The 21,257-nt window shown below is 46.9% G+C and overlaps 1 protein-coding gene across 3 annotated transcripts in view; it reads right to left on the reverse strand.

Moving 5' to 3' along the window:
- The window catches only part of ABCB6 (ATP binding cassette subfamily B member 6 (LAN blood group)), a 38,371-nt gene extending 17,369 nt beyond the window's left edge, over positions 1 to 21,002 (reverse strand). The window contains exons 1-12 of one of the 3 annotated variants that reach the window (XM_069982530.1): positions 20,483 to 21,002; positions 16,215 to 16,742; positions 13,084 to 13,221; positions 9,460 to 9,643; positions 8,681 to 8,773; positions 8,329 to 8,521; positions 6,156 to 6,277; positions 5,797 to 5,906; positions 3,539 to 3,604; positions 3,069 to 3,194; positions 2,916 to 2,992; positions 1,503 to 1,566 (exon numbers count right to left, since the gene is read on the reverse strand). In XM_069982530.1, the coding sequence (XP_069838631.1) occupies positions 1,503 to 1,566; positions 2,916 to 2,992; positions 3,069 to 3,194; positions 3,539 to 3,604; positions 5,797 to 5,906; positions 6,156 to 6,277; positions 8,329 to 8,521; positions 8,681 to 8,773; positions 9,460 to 9,643; positions 13,084 to 13,221; positions 16,215 to 16,733 (1,692 nt within the window). In that variant the 5' untranslated portion in view covers positions 16,734 to 16,742; positions 20,483 to 21,002. The other 2 variants (XM_069982532.1, XM_069982529.1) reach the window with 2 other exon arrangements.
- Between the last annotated feature and the right edge of the window lie 255 nt (positions 21,003 to 21,257).

A 21,257-nucleotide genomic window follows, 5' to 3' on the forward strand; every position in this document is an offset into this window, starting at 1 on the left:
AAGGGACTGCTTTGGGACGTCCCATGGTGTCTGTGTCCCCCAATAAGACGCCCGAGAAAGGAGGAGTTTTTACTCACCGTAAACTCTCTTTCTCGTAGTCTTCATTGGGGGACACAGCACCCACCCCATGTTTGTCTGTGTTGTAGTTGCCGGTTGGCCTGTGTTTTCAGACTTTGAGTGTGGACTGTTTTTTTCCTTTTTTGGTGTTTTCCTTTTTCCTTTCGGCTCCTCCTACTGCTTTTTCACTACTGAATTAGCTCAGTGCCAGTGGGCGGGTATAGCCTGCTGGGAGGGGCCGACTTGCTTTGTTTTTCTTAGTGTCAGCCTCCTGGTGGCAGCAGCCTATACCCATGGTGTCTGTGTCCCCCAATGAAGACTACGAGAAAGAGAGTTTACGGTGAGTAAAAACTCCTCCTATTTATATATTTCATGGATATGTGCAATATACTATTATACAAGTGATATGTAAATACAGGCTATTTATTTTGATTCATGTCCCCTCTCCCCAATTTTTGTGTATGGTGCTGTTCCTTCGTCTCCAATTTTTAATGTAATTTTTTAATTGTGTAATAATAAAGATTTATTGTGATACATTATTCATTGTCCAGCAAAACATTTTTTGGGGATCCCCTGGGTGGATTCCTCTTTCTTTATGCTAAGTTGCGTTCTTTGCGTATAGGACGGATTACCTAGGACACCTTGTGGTAGATAATTAGTTTGTTACAATGTATCAGTGCAGGGAGAATGTTTGGAGTCCAGGCTTCTTGTCTAGATACTATGAGAAGTATTAGGTGTGTTGGGGGGTTTCTATCTTCTGGGATGTAGATTAACAGTACAGGTCAACAGGCAGAAATAGATGGACCTGTAATGTAAGGATATATAACTATAGGTACCTATATAGACATCTGGATTGATAGGGTCTCCCGAGTCTCCTGTTGGTGGTTTGCGCTCATTGTCTATGGGAGCGCCATTGTAGAGTGCTGTACTTGTCTATTCCCAGATCTCCCATAAATGATGAATAGAGAAGTAGAACACGTGACCCATAACTGCTCTGTCGCAATAGGTAATTCAAGACCTTGCCCTCTAAATCATGGTGGTTTCCAGCAGCTCGACTCAAACACTTATCACCTATATCTGGGATGGGGAACTTTCGGCTGTCCAGGCATGATGGGAATTGTAGTTTTGCAACAGTTGGAGGGCTGAAGGTTTCCCATCCCTGTCCTATATATACCCCTTTAAGGGTAAGGCTCTGTTTGTATCCATGTTGGAGGCTGTTTAGCAGTAGGCAACACTATTCTTCCCATCAAAACCGCAAACACTGTGACAGAACCCAAAAGTCTATTATAAGTCTATGAGGTCCATCAGGTTTGGTGTTAGCTCAATTCTCCACTTATAACAAATCTGCGACCCAGATGTGAACAGGGCCTAAGAGAATGAAGGGTCCAACCTGCACACATACAGGTACATGGCTCATTCTGGTCAGGTTAAGCGGGTGCCCTCACCTCTTGGTCTTCATGGAACAGCTCGAACATGTTCTCCATGTCAATGAAGGAATTCTGAATCATCCTGAAGAGAGAATAAAACAGGTAAAGTTCTGCTCTACTAGGATCCAGCTATGAGCAGTGACCTCAGGTTAGTCTGAAATCCACCTCGCGTCCTATCAGGGTATCAGGCTGCTCCTCTGCCACTCCACCATGCTTTACACTGCAGCCCTGTTTCATCAGATTGGCCGCTGTGTATGAAGGTCCTTTTAGACCTAAACATTAGTTGGCCATGGGAGCCACAAACAAGTGCTGGTCAGCAAGATCGACGCTCAACTGCAACAGGCCAGGCTGCACAAATAATCCCTGTATCATTCATGCAGCCATGGAAACTGATAGCACAAACATACATATATCCATGCCGTCAGTTTACAGATCACACTTACCTACTGTGTCCCTGCTGTGATCCAGCATCCTGTTCTTAGGCTCTCCTGTCCTGTATATTCCTCTGACTGTCAAACATTCTGGAAGAGGTGGCAGCCTGAAGCTGCAGCGGCTGGACGGAAGAGAGTGGGAGGAATAGGATGCTGGATCACAGTGGTAGCACACTAGGTAAGTATGCACTGCTGTGCGATCTGGAAACTGACAGCACAGATATATACAAATCCGGGCTGTCAGTTTCCCTTTGCTGTCGGCCGCACATGTTTACAAAGGGAGATGTGCGGCTGATGACGATAAATTTTATTTTATTAAGGCTTGTTCTAAAGACACAATCAGCCGAGGATCAGGTGTTTTCCTTGTCCCTAGCTGATCGCTGTCACTTTTACATTATCAGCCGACGGAGCGTTTCTAGCAACCATTCTGGACAATAATCAGCCTGTGTAAAAGACCCAGAGTCAGATACTAAAAACTGTTCTTTTATTCTAATCTTTTCTATTTTCTCACTTTAATTTTTTTTTTTATTTCACTTTTTCTACATTGTTATGAGGGGGGGGGGGGGGCAATCTTGCCTTTGCTGTTCCTAGCAGCATTAAATGACGTGCTTTACAGCAAGCTTCACGGACGAAGATGACAATAGACAGACTCTGTCCCCTTGAGATGAATGTAAGACATTACTGAGCGCGCTCTGTGACCGGTGAAGAGGTCATTCCACAGGGAGCTGCTATTGTCTCCTCTATCTACTGGTGTCACATGACGCTGTACAGATCACTTTACTGCAGCCTCCTCTTATCATTACAGACACAACAGGAAGTCTCAGATTAGCTTTAGCCCCAGTGGTGAGAATGAAAACTGCAAGATTGTTTTTGAATATAGATAAAAAAAAATTGAAAATTAGAAAAAATGTCACAAAAAATTCTGATGAGACATTCCCTTTAAGCATAAGCTCAGCATGCACAGTGGAGTTGTATTAAAGAACATGGAGACGCCTCTTACCTGTAGTATGTGCCGAACCAGTTGAGAGGAGTATAGAGCTGGATAATGTAGGTTCCAAACAGCACATAGTCCCCAACCTGTAAGTGGAAGAGAATGAGGTCAGTAATATCCATCAGAATAAGGAGAAGCTCAGAGAATTCTGCCCTCGGTTACCTTGAACTTGTTCTCTGTGACAAAGTAAGCGCAGAGCAGTGACCCGGCCAGGAGCCCCATCCCAATGATCAGGTTCTGGGTCTGATTCAGGAAGGCGAGGGTGGCGTTCACCTTCCACTCCGACACCTGTAAGGAAGAGGATAAGGTAATAGATGGAAAACCATAATGCTGTGAAGTTACTTCCACCCTGCATCTAATAATCCAGAGATTCCGATAGTCCAGCAGCACCTGCAGGAGAATGGGGACTTAGGAGACATCAGGAACTGTGAGACAACTATTGCTGGGGGTCTGACCACTGGGACCACACCAACCACAAGAACAAGCTGCCATATACAAGCTGCCAGGCCCTGGTGTGAACAGTAGTAGTAGAGCCCCCATGTGACCATCTCTCCTATAAAAACTCATACCAGAAATGTTACTGTATAACCCAACAGAAGATGATGGACTACAGAGACAAGCTCAAGCCTTACCTGGTACTTCACTATCGCATCATTAAACCGAGTCACCTCATATGACTCAGCATTGTAGTACTTCACCTGGTGGAGAAAACAGAAGGTGTCAGGATTAAAGAGGAACTCCGGAAAAAGTGTCACTGTCGTGTTTTTGTTTTTTCCCCAGAAACTTTGTAATTGAGTTTATTAGGCAAATATGCCATTATCTGCATTCAAAAAGCCTTTCCCCAGGTCCCCCCCTCCTCTCTCTCATTCACTGCTTATTATCAGGAAATCTCAACTCTTTTACACAGTCGGGCCCTGTGTAACCTATGGAGAGGGGAGGAGGGAGATTAGTCGCCGGCAGAGAACAAAGGATTACAGAGTGGGAGCTGTATGAAAGCTGATATTCAGGGGTCAGAGAGGTCAGTGCTGACTGTCAGAGGAGATAGCCAATGATGCAGCTGTAAATTAACTCTTGGTTGTCCTGGTTTGGTGCCTCATCTCCCTTCACCCCTCCCCTCTCCATAGAGAACCATGAAGACAGCTAATAAACCCAATTAAAATCGCCTGTACTATTGATTTCTGGGGGGAAAAAAAAATCAAACGACAGTGACACTTTTTATTTTTATTTTTTACAACAAATGGTGGTACAACCTCGTCTCCTGCTATCAATGGCTGTGTTGGGAACTGCAGGGCTGCTCAAGCCCTGGTCCTGGCTGTTCCTGCTCACTCTGCTACTCTGTGCCATGGTGTATATAAGAAGTGTCCTGCCTGGACAACCCTTTTAAATTTGAGCAAATACAGTTAAAAGGGTTAAGCAAAAAGCAAGGAATGATGGGAAATGCAGAGGTCAGCAGTGGTGAGGGAAGTAGCTGGGAGCCCTTTTGTTCTGTATGTTACGGTGAATGATTTCAGGGCGTTTGCGATCGTTCATAGTTGGTCGTTGATAAATCGCTTTGTCTAATAGGACCCTGACTTCGGTGCTTGCTTGGGCTTCAACAGTAATTAATTAGCTGAGATGTAGCAGCAGGAATAGACTGTATGCGGTGAGACAATATAGCAGTTTTATAGGGATTATCCAGGGATACAAAAATATGGCCGCTTTCCTCCAGACATCACATCTGACCCTCCCCAAACCACTTGTATCTTCGGATAGCTGCTTTTAATCCAAGATCTGTCCTGAGGTCCGTTAGGCAGGTGATGCAGTTATTGTGCTAAAAAACAACTTTTAAACTGGCAGCCCCGTACCCTACGGGCGTGGCCTACATTGTGTATGTATTAGGCTGGCACAACCTCTCTGTTCCTCCTCCCCACCCTCCTCATCATTAGGAATGCCCCAGGCAGATAGTCTCCTATTCGTCAGCTGTAAGAGGACTGCACATGGGCTGGATCGTTAAGACACCTGTGAAAATGTTCAGCATGGAGAAAATGTTCCAGTGGCATTCCTAAGGATGAAGAGGATGGGGAGGAGGGACAGAGGGGTGGTGCAAAGTTAGGGCACAGATACTCCAGTAGGGTACGGGGCTGCCAGTTTAAAAGTAGTTTTTTAGCACAATAACTGCATCACCTTCTAAACGGACCCCAGGACAGATCTTGGATTAAAAGCAGCTATCCGAAGGTACAAGTGGTTTGGGAAGATGGGCGGGGGGGGTCAGATTGTGGGTACAATCTGGGTGGGTAAAAGTTTTTTCTTTTAAATTAACTGTTGCCAGAAAGTGGCAAAGATTTGTAATTCACTTCAATTAAAAATGTTTAATCTTTCAGTACTTATGAGCTGCTGTATGGCCTGCAGGAAGTGGTGTATACTTTCCAGTCTGACACATTGCTCTCTGCTGCCACCTCTGTCCGTGTCAGGAAATGCCCAGAGCAGCAGCAAATCCCCCATAGAAAACCTCTCCTGCTCTCTAGACCGGAAAGTATACACCACTTCCTGCAGGACATACAGGGGCTGATAAGTACTGGAAGAAAAAAAAAAATGCAACAACTCCTTAAATTGCAAATCACACCTGAACTGGAAACAAGAGTGGTGCTGTCTCTGGTAGAAAGTGGCCATGTTTTTGTAGCGCTAGATAACCCTTTTATGTCCATCTTGAAATACAAAGGTCATCATCATCCTTTATGGTCATCTTCCCGGCTCCCCAGCTCTTTATCAGTATTTCTGTATGTAATATACAGTATCAGACAGTGATGGAGGTCGGTAATCCCATCACACAGAGATGGCGGCCATGCGTAACCACAGGAGACACAATGAGAACACATTACAGCTGACAGAGCAGCACAGACGTCTGAGTCACCGTTTCAAAATTCAGCAATGAATCCACAGCCCGAGATTTGGCCTCATTGTCTCTGGTGTTCATATCCCGACGGTATTTCGTCCTCCATTCGGTGATGATGATGGTCAGGGCTGAAAACAAGGAGTGAGAAGATTAGGAACCTAACATTTCCAGCCCCATTACCTAAGAGTCTAAGCTTCTGTCCCTATTACCTAACAGTATAAGCCGTAGCTTCAGAGCTGGTCTCTGAATTGACAGGCCGCTCAGCCAATCAGTAACCTCGGTTGTCCTGTCCTGTGATTGGTTTAGCGACCCAGTCCCACTAACATTCTGGAGCATAAGATCAGGGTGGCACTGACAGCTCTCTCCAAAATACTCACTCAGGTATAACGTCATACAGACAAAGATGATCAGTCCGAACCAGGCATTGAAGGAAGACGTGAAGTAGATGATGCCGATAATGATGTCCGCGATGGTGGGGACGATGCTAAACACAATGTAACTGGAGGAAGACAACAGCACAATGACTTATCCAGCACTACATCATTGTGGCCCTCTAGGGGTCCCTGGCGGTCGCCAGTCCTCTAGGGGTCCCTGGCGGTCGCCAGTCCTCTAGGGGTCCCTGGCGGTCGCCAGTCCTCTAGGGGTCCCTGGCGGTCGCCAGTCCTCTAGGGGTCCCTGGCGGTCGCCAGTCCTCTAGGGGTCCCTGGCGGTCGCCAGTCCTCTAGGGGTCCCTGACGGTCGCCAGTCCTCTAGGGGTCCCTGACGGTCGCCAGTCCTCTAGGGGTCCCTGACGGTCGCCAGTCCTCTAGGGGTCCCTGACGGTCGCCAGTCCTCTAGGGGTCCCTGACGGTCGCCAGTCCTCTAGGGGTCCCTGACGGTCGCCAGTCCTCTAGGGGTCCCTGACGGTCGCCAGTCCTCTAGGGGTCCCTGACGGTCGCCAGTCCTCTAGGGGTCCCTGACGGTCGCCAGTCCTCTAGGGGTCCCTGACGGTCGCCAGTCCTCTAGGGGTCCCTGACGGTCGCCAGTCCTCTAGGGGTCCCTGACGGTCGCCAGTCCTCTAGGGGTCCCTGACGGTCGCCAGTCCTCTAGGGGTCCCTGACGGTCGCCAGTCCTCTAGGGGTCCCTGACGGTCGCCAGTCCTCTAGGGGTCCCTGACGGTCGCCAGTCCTCTAGGGGTCCCTGACGGTCGCCAGTCCTCTAGGGGTCCCTGACGGTCGCCAGTCCTCTAGGGGTCCCTGACGGTCGCCAGTCCTCTAGGGGTCCCTGACGGTCGCCAGTCCGCTAGGGGTCCCTGACGGTCGCCAGTCCGCTAGGGGTCCCTGACGGTCGCCAGTCCGCTAGGGGTCCCTGACGGTCGCCAGTCCGCTAGGGGTCCCTGACGGTCGCCAGTCCGCTAGGGGTCCCTGACGGTCGCCAGTCCGCTAGGGGTCCCTGACGGTCGCCAGTCCGCTAGGGGTCCCTGACGGTCGCCAGTCCTCTAGGGGTCCCTGACGGTCGCCAGTCCTCTCGGGGTCCCTGACGGTCGCCAGTCCTCTAGGGGTCCCTGACGATCGCCAGTCCTCTAGGGGTCCCTGACGATCGCCAGTCGTCTAGGGGCCCCTGACGGTCGCCAGTCCGCTAGGGGTCCCTGACGGTCGCCAGTCCGCTAGGGGTCCCTGACGGTCGCCAGTCCTCTAGGGGTCCCTGACGGTCGCCAGTCCTCTCGGGGTCCCTGACGGTCGCCAGTCCTCTCGGGGTCCCTGACGGTCGCCAGTCCTCTCGGGGTCCCTGACGGTCGCCAGTCCTCTCGGGGTCCCTGACGGTCGCCAGTCCTCTCGGGGTCCCTGACGGTCGCCAGTCCTCTCGGGGTCCCTGACGGTCGCCAGTCCTCTCGGGGTCCCTGACGGTCGCCAGTCCTCTCGGGGTCCCTGACGGTCGCCAGTCCTCTCGGGGTCCCTGACGGTCGCCAGTCCTCTCGGGGTCCCTGACGGTCGCCAGTCCTCTCGGGGTCCCTGACGGTCGCCAGTCCTCTCGGGGTCCCTGACGGTCGCCAGTCCTCTCGGGGTCCCTGACGGTCGCCAGTCCTCTCGGGGTCCCTGACGGTCGCCAGTCCTCTCGGGGTCCCTGACGGTCGCCAGTCCTCTCGGGGTCCCTGACGGTCGCCAGTCCTCTCGGGGTCCCTGACGGTCGCCAGTCCTCTCGGGGTCTCTGGCTGTCGCCAGTCTTCTGGGGGTCCCTGGCTGTCGCCAGTCTTCTGGGGGTCCCTGGCTGTCGCCAGTCTTCTGGGGGTCCCTGGCTGTCGCCAGTCTTCTGGGAGTCCCTGGCTGTGACCAGTCTCTGAGGCTCCTTGACAGTCACCAGTCTCCGGGGGGGTCCCTGACACTCACCAGTCTCCAGGGGGGTCCCTAGCTGTCACCAGTCTCCGGGGGGGGGGGGGGGTCCCTAGCTGTCACTAGTCTCCAGGGGGGTCCCTGGCAGTCATCAGTCTCCGGGGGGGGGGGGGGGGGGTCCCTGGCAGTCATAAGTCACAGGGGGGGTCCCTGGCTGTCACCAGTCTCCGGGGGTCCTTACCTCAGGAGGCTATTGATGCTGCTGGTTCCTCTGTCCACACTGCGTAGCACTTCACCCGTTTTACGGCCAAGATGCCAGCGGAGGGATAGGGAGTGCAGGTGGGCGAACAGGCGGATCTGCACCTCACGGTTTGTGAACTGCTGCACCCGGATCCACAAGAAGGTTCGCAGGTTACTAACAAAACCCGTCGCACCTTAAGGAAAAAGAGTGGAAGAGGGAAAGTCTTAAAGGAACCCCCAACATGGCAGGAGCTCAGCTGAGACCCCAAACACGACCCCCACAAAGAATCAGCACATGTAACGTATGCACATACGGAGAAGACGCCAAAAACACTGTGGGTATCAGACATTACCTGCTCCTCCGCCTTGCAGCAGCTTGAGCAGCACATATATGCAGACCGTGAACGCCAGCGTGTGCCATGGGGAGCCCTCCGTCATCTGGTCCACTGTCATAGGAGACACAACACACAGACTTACATGACGGCCATGACATCGATGGAGACTGTGAGCCTCCATTCTGACAGCTCACCGTCAGTGAATAGAAACCTGATACATGGGTGGAGATGGCTAGGTCTTCCGATGAGTCCTGTGGTTACTCCAGGTACTCCGGCGAAAAGAAATTATTTCAAATCAACTGGTGTCAGAAACTTAGATTTCTAATTTACTTTTATTTAAAAATCTCCAGTCTATCTTCCAGTACTTATCAGCTGCTGTATGTCCTGCAGGAAGTGATGTATTCTTCCCAGTGCTCTCTGCTGCCATCTGTTCATGTCAGGAACTGTCCAGAGCAGGGGAGGTTTTCAATGGGGATTTGGTGCTGCTCTGGACAGTTCCTGACATGGACAGAGGTGGCAGCAGAGAGCACTGTGTCAGACTGGAGAGAATACACCACTTCCTGCAGGACACACAGCAGCTGATAAGTACTGGAAGACTGAAGATTTTTTAATAGAAGTAAATTACAAATTTCTGACACCAGTTAAAAAAAACTTTTTTCCCCCCACTGGAGTTCCCCTTTAATAACACGTTTCATCATTCACTGACAGTGAACAGGGATCCTGAAAATGTTGATGATTGAAACATGAAGTATATTACTCCTCATAGTGGGTAAAGGATGGCACCCCCCCCCCCTCACCTATCGTCTTATAGTATATGGGAACAAAGACATTGATGCCTCTCTCCAGCCCCATCAGTCCCATGCAGAGGAGAACCACAAGTTGCAGCAGTACGTTCCCTCGGGGCCACATGTATGGTATGAGGAGCCGGACCTTCGTCCAGAATCCCTGCCACGTGGACTCATTGCGGTTCCTCATGAGAGGCTGAAAAAAGAGAAAGAGAGAGTTAATAGGAAACAACCGCCGCCGAAAAACTACAACTCCCAGCATTCTTGTGCGTTACGGAGCAACAACCTACAATGACACCTTTACAATATGGCAGAATTCCTGTATAGAAGGAAGAGGATGATCTGCAGAAGTGGCCTAAAGAGACTAACCATGTTGTAGGTTATGTGGCTGCAGAGCTACTACCCCCACCGTCCCCACAGAGGCCGCTACACTGAATCAGCACAATCCCCCTGCGGGCCGCGCCGTGAGGTTATACAGAGGGCACAGCCCCCAGCTCTCTATTCAGCAGCTCCTGTGCTATGTCCAACGGCCTAAAGGCAGTATATACTATAGACCATAGAGAGGAGAACTGACCCCAACACCATACAGGAAACTGCACACTACAACTCCCATTATATCTTTACTGTCACCGTATATATTATACATCTACCCGAGATACAGATTGTACACATAATAATCACCATCACACTCCTGAACATGGAAAACAAAAGAAATCATTTACATTGGTATCCCTGTATATAGGAGCAGTATTATAGTAGTTATATTCTTGTATATAGGAGCAGTATTATAGTAGTTATATTCCTGTATATAGGAGCAGTATTATAGTAGTTATATTCTTGTATATAGGAGCAGTATTATAGTAGTTATATTCCTGTATATAGGAGCAGTATTATAGTAGTTATATTCTTGTATATAGGGGGCAGTATTATAGTAGGTATATTCCTGTATATAGGAGCAGTATTATAGTAGTTATATTCCTGTATATAGGAGCAGTATTATAGTAGTTATATTCCTGTATATAGGAGCAGTATTATAGTAGTTATATTCTTGTATATAGGGAGCAGTATTATAGTAGTTATATTCTTGTATATAGGAGCGGTATTATAGTAGTTATATTCCTGTATATAGGAGCGGTATTATAGTAGTTATATTCCTGTATATAGGAGCAGTATTATAGTAGTTATATCCCTGTATATAGGAGCAGTATTATAGTAGTTATATTCCTGTATATAGGAGCAGTATTATAGTAGTTATATTCCTGTATATAGGAGCAGTATTACAGTAGTTATATTCTTGTATATAGGAGCAGTATTACAGTAGTTATATTCTTGTATATAGGAGCAGTATTATAGTAGTTATATTCCTGTATATAGGAGCAGTATTATAGTAGTTATATTCCTGTATATAGAGAGCAGTATTATAGTAGCTATATTCTTGTATATAGGAGCAGTATTATAGTAGCTATATTCCTGTATATAGGAGCAGTATTATAGTAGTTATATCCCTGTATATAGGAGCAGTATTATAGTAGTTATATTCCTGTATATAGGAGCAGTATTATAGTAGTTATATTCCTGTATATAGGAGCAGTATTATAGTAGTTATATCCCTGTATATAGGAGCAGTATTATAGTAGTTATATCATAGCTCCCAACCGTCCTGGATTCCGCAGGACAGTCCCGTTTTCGGGGTGCTGTCCCGCGGTCCCGGAACGGCACCCAGTGTCCCGAATTATATGTGACCCCACCGAAAAAACAATAAACCAGTAACTCACCTGTCCGCTGGCCCCAGCAGCTCCTCTCCCGGCAGAGCGCGCGCTCCTGTCATCCTCCGGGGCGGGCAGCGGGGTATACCGACACTGACTGTGCCAGAAGTGACCTGCAGCCTCTGTCATGAATTACTTCAGACACAGTCAGTGTCTGTATACCCCGCTGCCTGCCCCGGAGGATGACAGGAGTGCGCGCTCTGCCGGGAGAGGAGCTGCTGGGACCAGCGGAGAGGTGAGTTACTGGTTTATTGTTTTTCTGGTCGGGCCACACAAATGGGGGGATTGGCTACTATGTGGGGCGCTATATGGGGGATTGGCTACTATGTGGGCACTATATGGGGGGATTGGCTACTATGTGGGGCACTGGCTACTATGTGGGGCACTATATGGGGGGATTGGCTACTTTGTTGGGCCCTATATGGGGGATTGGCTACTATGTGGGGCACTATATGGGGAGATTGGATACTATGCGGGGCACTATATGGGGGGATTGGCTACTTTGTGGGGCACTATATGGGGGGATTGGCTACTATGTGGGGCACTATAAGGGGCATTGGATACTATGTGGGGCACTATAAGGGGCATTGGCTACTATGTGGGGCACTATATGGGGGCATTGGCTACTATGTGGGGCACTATATGGGAGCATTGGCTACTATGTGGGGCACTATATGGGAGCATTGGCTACTATGTGGGGCACTATACGGGGGGATTGGCTATTATGTGGGGCACTATATGGGCGCATTGGCTACTATGTGGGGCACTATATGGGAGCATTGGCTACTATGTGGGGCACTATATGGGGGCATTGGATACTATGTGGGGCACTATATGGGGCATTGGATACTATGTGGGGCACTATACAGGGGGATTGGCTATTATGTGGGGCACTATATGGGGGATTGGATACTATGTGTGGCACTATATAGGGGGATTGGATACTATGTGGGCACTATTGGGGGATTGGATACTATGTGGGCACTATTGGGGGACTGGATACTATGTGGGGCACTATAATGGGGGATTGGATACTATGTGGGCACTATTGGGGGGATTGGATACTATATAGGGCATTTTTTGGGGGATTGGATACTATATTGGGCACTATTCAGTCAGCAGCATGTGGTGACTGTAGGGGAGTCGCTATGGGGGCGTGGATATGGAGGGTCACTATGGGTGGCGTGGCTATGGAGACCGCGGCGCACATGTCCCTCTTTGCAAAAGTTGGGAGGTATGGTTATATTCTTGTATATAAGAGCAGTATTATAGTAGTTATATTCCTGTATATGGGAGCAGTATTATAGTAGTTATATTCTTGTATATAGGAGCAGTATTATAGTAGTTATATTCTTGTATATAGGGAGCAGTATTATAGTAGTTATATTCTTGTATATATAGGAGCAGTATTATAGTAGTTATATTCTTGTATATATAGGAGCAGTATTATAGTAGTTATATTCTTGTATATATAGGAGCAGTATTATAGTAGTTATATTCTTGTATATATAGGAGCAGTATTATAGTAGTTATATTCTTGTATATATAGGAGCAGTATTATAGTAGTTATATTCTTGTATATAGGGAGCAGTATTATAGTAGTTATATCCCTGTATATAGGAGCAGTATTATAGTAGTTATATTCCTGTATATAGGAGCAGTATTATAGTAGTTATATTCCTGTATATAGGAGCAGTATTATAGTAGTTATATTCTTGTATATAAGAGCAGTATTATAGTAGTTATATTCCTGTATATAGGAGCAGTATTATAGTAGTTATATTCCTGTATATAGGGGGCAGTATTATAGTAGTTATATTCTTGTATACGGGAGCAGTATTATAGTAGTCTAGCCTATGGATATTCATACCTGTGTATTTTCTACATCTCTTTCATCTTCATTGATAAGAAGAATATATGGCTTGTGTGGCCGTCCAGGGGCTACAAATCCCAGCATAAAGAGGAACAACGTGCAGAGGTATCGTAGTATCCAAAGACCAAACTGCACCTGTAAAGACAATGTTAGATATATGTATATGATGGACACCCAAAGTTCCTATATTAATAATTAAAGATCTATATCACAGATGACATGCTCCTGTTCCTGTCCCACCTGGACATGTCCCTTCCCAGAGCTATAGCTATAATCAATACTTTCTGAGAATTTTCTGGTCTGAGGGTCAACTGGGGGAAATCCACCATACATAACCTGAATCCATCTATGAATCATGTAACAGTTTGGGGAGTGGGGGGTCTTTGGGTAGTAGACTATTTTAAATATTTGGGAGCCATGATTAGTAGGAACAATGCCTCTGCCCGGTCACTAAATGTTGATCCTCTATTGCGCCTTTTCAGGGATAAATTCTGGACGTGGTCTAACCTCCTGTTGTCGGTGGAAGCAACTAAAGGAGTTATCCATCGCTACAAAAACATGGCCACTTCCAGAGACAGCACCACTCTTGTCTCCAGTTCAGGTGTGGTTTGCAATTAGGCTCCATTCACTTCAATTTAACTGAGTTACAAAACCTAAACCCAAACTAGAGACAAGAATCCTGCTGTCTCTGGAAGAAAGTGGCCATGTTTTTGTAGTGCTGGATCACCCCTTTAATCTTATTAAGTGGTATTGCTACCTAAGGGCCCTTTTACACAGAAAGATTATCTGACAGATTATCTTTAAAAGATTTGAAGCCAAAACCAGGAACAGACTATAAACAGAGATCAGGTCATACAGGAAAGCCTGAGATTTCTCCTCTTTTCAAATCCAGTCCTGGCCTTGTCTTCAAATCTTTGGCTGATAATCTGTCAGATAATCTTTCTGTGTAAAAGGGCCCTTAATGTCTATATGTCTTACAACAAGTGTTAACACCTGGACCCAAACCCTTCTTTAGAGAGTTATGGTGCGTTTACACAGACAGATTTATCTGACAGATCTTTGAAGCCAAAACCAGGAGCAGACTATAAACAGAGATCAGGTCATAAAGGAAAGACTGGGATCCATCCTCTTTTTAAATCCATTCCTGGCTTTGGCTTCAAATCTTTGGTCAGATCTGTCAGATAATCTTTCTGTGTAAATAGACCCTTATGCCCCTATTCCACAGGTCGTTTAGAGGAGCAAACGAGCGCTCTCAGCGCTCGTTTACTCCTCGTTCCCCGCTCGCTGCCGCCGCTATTCAGCGCGGCTGCAGCGAGCGGGTGAGTGAGTGCAGGAGGGGCGGCGGGGAGCTGCGGGGGGGCTGCCCGGGGGATCGCTGATCGTCCGGGCAGCCCATAGGATATAGCAGCGTCTGCTGCCGATGTTCCTATTCAACGGAGCGACGGCAGCAGATCGCTGCTATATCAGTCGCTTGTTTTTCAACATGTTGAAAAACAAGCGACTGCAACGATCAGCCGACATGAACGATGTCGGCTGATCGTTGCACTCTATTCCACCGGACGATTATCGTCCGTAGCGGCCGATATCGGCCGAATACGAACGATAATCGTTCCATGGAATAGGGCCTTTAGACCCTAGTATGATATGTTTTATTTGAGGCTCCTCTAGATCCAAATTAAAAAAAGGCTAAGATGCAAAGGCATAAAGCCTTACCTAATTTAAACTTCAACCATCTGGCGGGGGAATTTAAGGCTATGTTCACACTACGTAAAACTACGGCCGTAGTTTTGAGGAGTTGAACATAGCCTTATTTGCAATGGGATTCCGGCCGGAGTGTACACACATCGTATGCGCTCCGGCCAGGATCCCATGCGGCGCCGGAAAAAAATTGACATGTCAGTTTTCTGCGGCCGGAAATCAGTGAATTCCGGCCGCAAAAAGACCTGTCAGTTCACACAGTGAAGCAAGAGGCTCCGGCCACTCGCTTCACTGTGGGCTATGGGAAGCTCTGATGCGGGCGCACGCTGATGCGCCCGCATCAGAGCTCCGCGGCTGAAAAGATCATCTGGCCGGGGTCACGGAACGGCCAGGTGTTCATGTAATGAGAACATAGCCTAAAAGGATTATCCAGCACTACAAAAACATGGCCACTTTTGCCACTTTTCCCCCTCTCTTGTCTCCAGGTTGGGTGGGGTTTCAAACTCCATTGAAGTTCCATTGAAGTAAATGGAGCTTAAAGGGATTATCCAGTGCTACAAAAACATGGCCACTTTCTTTCAGAGGCAACACGACTCTTGTCTCCATTTCAGGTGCGGTTTGCAATTAAGCTCCATTCACTTAAATGGAATTGAGCAGCAAAACCCCACCCATCTGGAGACAAGAGTGGTGCTGTCTCTGAAAGAAAGTGACCATGTTTTTGTAGTACTGGATAACCCCTTTAATTGCAAACCACACTTGACCTGGAGACAAGAGAGGGGGGAAAAGTGGCCATGTTTTTGTAGCGCTGGATAATACCTTTAAGTATTGGGCCCACGGTCTCTTGTCAGTCCTCTTACATCCTCTGAGGTTTATCTAGTGGATTATATTACACTTATGTTTCTGTGGTCCCTGCTACAAGCCAGTACTGCTTCCCTTTTATTCCTGTTCCTCATACATCATCCGTCACAGGCATTCCCCATCCGTGTTCCTTGCGGAACTCATAACGTGTGAATGTGGCCTTAGTCTCACCTTGGACAGCAACATATCAAAAGTTATGTTTTAGTGGAATACCCCTTTAAATGTACCAGACGGAAAAGTGTCTGAAAGTGGTGGAAAAGTGTGTTAAACAATAAATTAGTGAATTAATGTGGCGAAAAGTGCCACACGTCACTTCATCAGCCAAAATTCTGGCGGAGACACATTAGTAAATCTGGGCCAATGAATTCCACATGAAGACATCTTATGATGATAACCATACAGCCATCTACATAAATGGACACTAAAAAAGCTGTGCAACTATTTCCATAACTGACTTTTATCATAATGTGCAAAAGTTGCATTGCGTATTTAAGTCACACAACCTGTGTGCAGCTGGGATATACATTATAGGAAAGAGTGTAAGTAGAACTTATAGAAATGGCAGGACTCACCTTTTGTGCCACACTGTCCAATGATGTCCACCACCAATGCGGACTCATCCACGATATGAATGCCAAGTTCTCAGCAGCAAAGGCCAGTGCCCATAACAGAAGCAGCACCACCCCGTGGCCCCGACTCCGCTCTCGCTCCAGCGCCCTTGTTCGCTCCAGATGAAGCAGCCAGATACTGAAGCCCCAGGCCCCTGCGGACAGGCAGCCATGTACAATCATGTAGCCATACAAGACCTCGGTGCCCGCAGCCTGCCAGATCAGACCTCCCAGAGCCTGGGCCATCAGCACGATGGAGAGCACCAGCTGCAGGCGGTAAAGGCGGGACTTGGGTACATACTTGGGCTCCATTGTCCGGCTATGCTTGGCATAAAAGATGGACTGTAGGCTCCCCAGGAGAAAAGAGAAGCTGAGGAGAACGGATGGGACCAGGGTGAAGTAAAAGCAAGGAGACAGTCCATGGTCCAGCCATGCCTGGGACACACTGCCATTGTGCTCACAGTAACCTCCTAGCACCGCCATTCTGCCAACCTAGAAAATATACAGTATAGGTTACAATTACAAGGTTTTTATTTTTTACACCGTAAAAAGTTTATTGACTATAATAGAAAGTTCTGCAATCTTCTAAAAAACCATAATGAAGAACCCTGCCTGCAGACGACGAAGGGAAGGAGCGAACGCTATATACGGTTTAATATATGGATCAGTCTAGAGTCATGGAGAATTGTGTGGATCAGATACAACTGTAACAAACACACAACTGTGAGAAGTTCTAGGTCTGTAGCTATTCACTGGTAGCAGGCTGAGATAAAGAAAATAGTGAGAAATAGAAGCATAAAATATATAAGAAAGTAGTAGAATGGACAGTACAGTAGTATAGACAATGGTGACAATAAATCGACGGGTGGGCGATCAACTACTGAGACCCCTAACAATCATAGTAACCAAGTGGTACCAGGGAATTGCCATGCCCTCCTGGTTTCAATGGAAAACGTTTCAAAACAGATGGCATACGACTATACGACTATACGACATACGACTATATTTGTTTTTACATCCTTTTTTTTTTTTCTTTAGAAAATGGATAGCAAAATCATGAATCAGGCCTAAGCCTTCAGTGTAACATGTAACATGTATGCCACTAAACAGGAACACTCTAGCACATTGCATTGTAGAATTAAAAAAAATGTATATTACAAAGTGATGGTTACATAGTCAAAGTTACTAAGCTCCTACACTGACCACTAAAGACGGCCTGTCCCTGGCCAAATCCATATAAACTCTGACAAATATGGACGACCTGTTAATCAGTACACATAATCTTTATTAATATATTTCATAAAATACATGATCCAAAAGTTAAACCACCTGTAGCCATGCACATAGAACTGACCAACACACAGTATTAGTATAACTATTGCACAACAAACTGAATAATAAGCTATTGTCAGAAATCACAATTCATTGCACAACCCACCAATGGCACCTATACAAATATTGTATTGCACAAAGCCACCTGACCTTACTGTGACCAAAAGGGGGTAAATAGAATACCATTCATAATAACGGTGTGTGCACGCTCCCCTCCGACGCATGTTTTGCACAAAGCTTTTTTCAGGAGGTTTACGAGTCACCATGATGTCAGCAGTGTACGGCTCCACCTATACCACACCGCCATTTATTATCATTGTGTAACGTTATTACTGTGTGACGTCGTCTCCTCAGAGCAGGTTTAGTAGGTTTTACCGGTCACAACAAAACAACTAAGATTGCCCTAGGGATGGAAAGGTCCTGGATCTATAGACCTATAGACAAAACTGTGGCCATAGTTATCAGCCATTACTACTAATGTTCAGCTTCACGTGCACAAAAACTCTCGATGGGTCTAACACCGCAGCTCGCCTTCACTGCCATCAGGCCTGAGTATGGACTAAGCCTCAGCCATATGGTAACCATAGTGATGTGACATTCTCAGGACCATGCAGCGTTAGGTTACCAAGGATACAATGATACTGAGGCCTAGTGTACACATACAAGCCTGACAAGCAACAACCACGAGGGATTAGAGAAGGAGTTTGATGATAAATTTATTACAAGTGCAAAATCACATCCTGCTACTTATTTTTAAAAATTCCCATTTTATTGATTAGTTCGGTGTGTTGAGCGGACCTGTCAAACTGTTCCAGTTTGGCAACGGTCCCTGAACCCGAGCGTTCGGCATATGATTCACCACGACTGCAGATGCCCTAGGCCATAGGCTGTACCAATATTCTCCTGGCAGCATCCAACTTCTGTAGCCGTGGGGAATCAAATCCCCATAAGTTCAACACTGGGGACGCTTCGGATTATATTTATTTCTCTCCAGGATAAGAATAATACTTAACTAATTTTATTAGGTCCGACCTAAGGCTGTGTTCACACATTGCAGTTTCTCTGCATAAAGCCAATGGATGAGCAAGAAATGTCAGGGGCTGCACAGACCACCCAGCGACTGTTCATGTGACCCTGACTACCCAATCATTGAGCTCACCGATCTGCTACATGGGGTCGGCCCATCTAAATTAACCTCAAGTTTGCACTTTCAGGCCATGTTCACAGAACCTATGTGTTGTATAAATCCCGGCCGTTGTTGCAGTTTGCAACAACGGCTGTGATTTATATAACATATACGTTGCATGTGAATGAATGCAATCTTGGCTGGAGCGCATACACATAATATATGCTCCGGCAGGGATTCCATCCGGCTGCACAAAATGCTCATGTCAGTTTTCTGTGGCCAGTATTCATTGAATAGCGGCCGCAGAGAACCTGTCAGTTCACACAATGGAGTGTTCAGAGCTGAATTGGCATGCGGTTGCACATGGGTGCGCCTGCATTCAAATTCACCAGAAGTGAAAATCATCTTCAATATCACTGGCTGTTCTGTGATCATAGAATGCCCGTTGTTACACGTAGAACATGGCCACTAGGTATTCAGTCGGCCACTTAGGTGTATACATGTCTGTACTGTGGCGGCAGGCCCGGACCTGACCACAGGTCTGATGACCTGACTAACACCTGTTTGGGCCTGGCCTTGGTACAACTAATCCAGACATGTATATATAAGGTTACATGCTGTGGCTATTATACAGTCCTGTCATGTAAAAATGCTGTTTGCATCCAATGGAAATTGTGTCTGTGCCAAATTTACAGACAGCTGTGTGACTTTTTATATATTTGTCTCACAACATGTACAGTTGTTTTTTTTAATCCATGTGACACATTGTAATACTATAAGGAGATGTTCACATGCTGCAGATTTGGTGGATGTTAAAATCCGGAGCACGTGAACAAAGCTAATACCATACTTATGTGTGTAGTGTAATACTGTACTTAGGTGTGTAGTGTAATACTGTACTTAGGTGTGTAGTGTAATACAATACTCGTGTGTAATATATAGTGCTGTAATACTGTACTAACGGTACAGAACACATTGGGTCTCATGTATCAATACAAACACACGTGGCGTCCATACACACAATTCCTGTAGTGTTACACACTGGACACACGTGGAGAATACACACAATACCTGTAGTGTTACACACTGGACACACGTGGAGTATATACACAATCCCGGGAGTGTTACACACTGGACACACATGGAGTATATACACAATCCCGGGAGTGTTACACACTGGACACACATGGAGTATATACACAATCCCGGGAGTGTTACACACTGGACACACATGGAGTATATACACAATCCCGGGAGTGTTACACACTGGACACACATGGAGTATATACACAATCCCGGGAGTGTTACACACTGGACACACATGGAGTATATACACAATCCCGGGAGTGTTACACACTGAACACACGGGGTCTATACACAATCCCGGGAGTGTTACACACTGAACACACGGGGTCTATACACAATCCCGGGAGTGTTACACACTGGACACACGTGGAGTATATACACAATCCCGGGAGTGTTACACACTGGACACACATGGAGTATATACACAATCCCGGGAGTGTTACACACTGGACACACATGGAGTATATACACAATCCCGGGAGTGTTACACACTGTGTATCACAGGTAGGACATTCCGTTACATGTGCACAATTTTTTTTAAATGTAGCAGATGGCATCATAACAACAAGCAGTAACCTAGCAACAGAGTGATACATGTATCCCAGCGTATCCCATCCAGGATACACACCGCCAGGTACATCTATGGAAGGTGGTATAATAATCTGCACTGTGTCCTTGGTGCACTCACCTTCTATGGGCTCTGCTGCAGGATGTCTCTTGGCAGTCTCTCAGGCTGGTTGTATATCAGAAGGTCACTCTCTCTATAGTGGAGGAGACAGTCTGTGAGAGTCTCTCATTGTGTTCTGAAGGTGTCTAATAGTGCAACTCTATCTACACTCTCTGTGTCAGGCAGTCTCTGAGCTGTGTCTATCTCTCTGCATACAGCAGTCTCTGATCTGTGTCTGTCTCTCTGCATTCAGCAGTCTCCGTCTGTAGATGCCTTGCAGTCTCTATTGTTAGTGCCTGTCTCTGGCAGTCTCTCTGTTTACATGTCTCTTTCTATTTGCATGCAGCAGTCTCTCAGTTGGGCCTGTTTCTAAATGTCCTGCAGTCTCTTACTCTAATACAATGAGCCTGTGACTAGCAGAGGTCTCTGTGTCAGTCTCTCTGTTTACATGCAGCAGTCTCTTGTAGGTGTCAGTGTATCTGCAGCAGTCTCTTGTAGGTGTCAGTGTATATGCAGCAGTCTCTTGGTGTAGGTGTCAGTGTATATGCAGCAGTCTCTTGGTGTAGGTGTCAGTGTATATGCAGCAGTCTCTTGGTGTAGGTGTCAGTGTATATGCAGCAGTCTCTTGGTGTAGGTGTCAGTGTATATGCAGCAGTCTCTTGGTGTAGGTGTCAGTGTATATGCAGCAGTCTCTTGGTGTAGGTGTCAGTGTATATGCAGCAGTCTCTTGGTGTAGGTGTCAGTGTATATGCAGCAGTCTCTTGGTGTAGGTGTCAGTGTATATGCAGCAGTCTCT

This window comes from Dendropsophus ebraccatus, chromosome 9 (genome assembly GCF_027789765.1).
Source record: "Dendropsophus ebraccatus isolate aDenEbr1 chromosome 9, aDenEbr1.pat, whole genome shotgun sequence".
In the NCBI taxonomy this organism is placed as follows: Eukaryota; Metazoa; Chordata; class Amphibia; order Anura; family Hylidae; genus Dendropsophus; species Dendropsophus ebraccatus.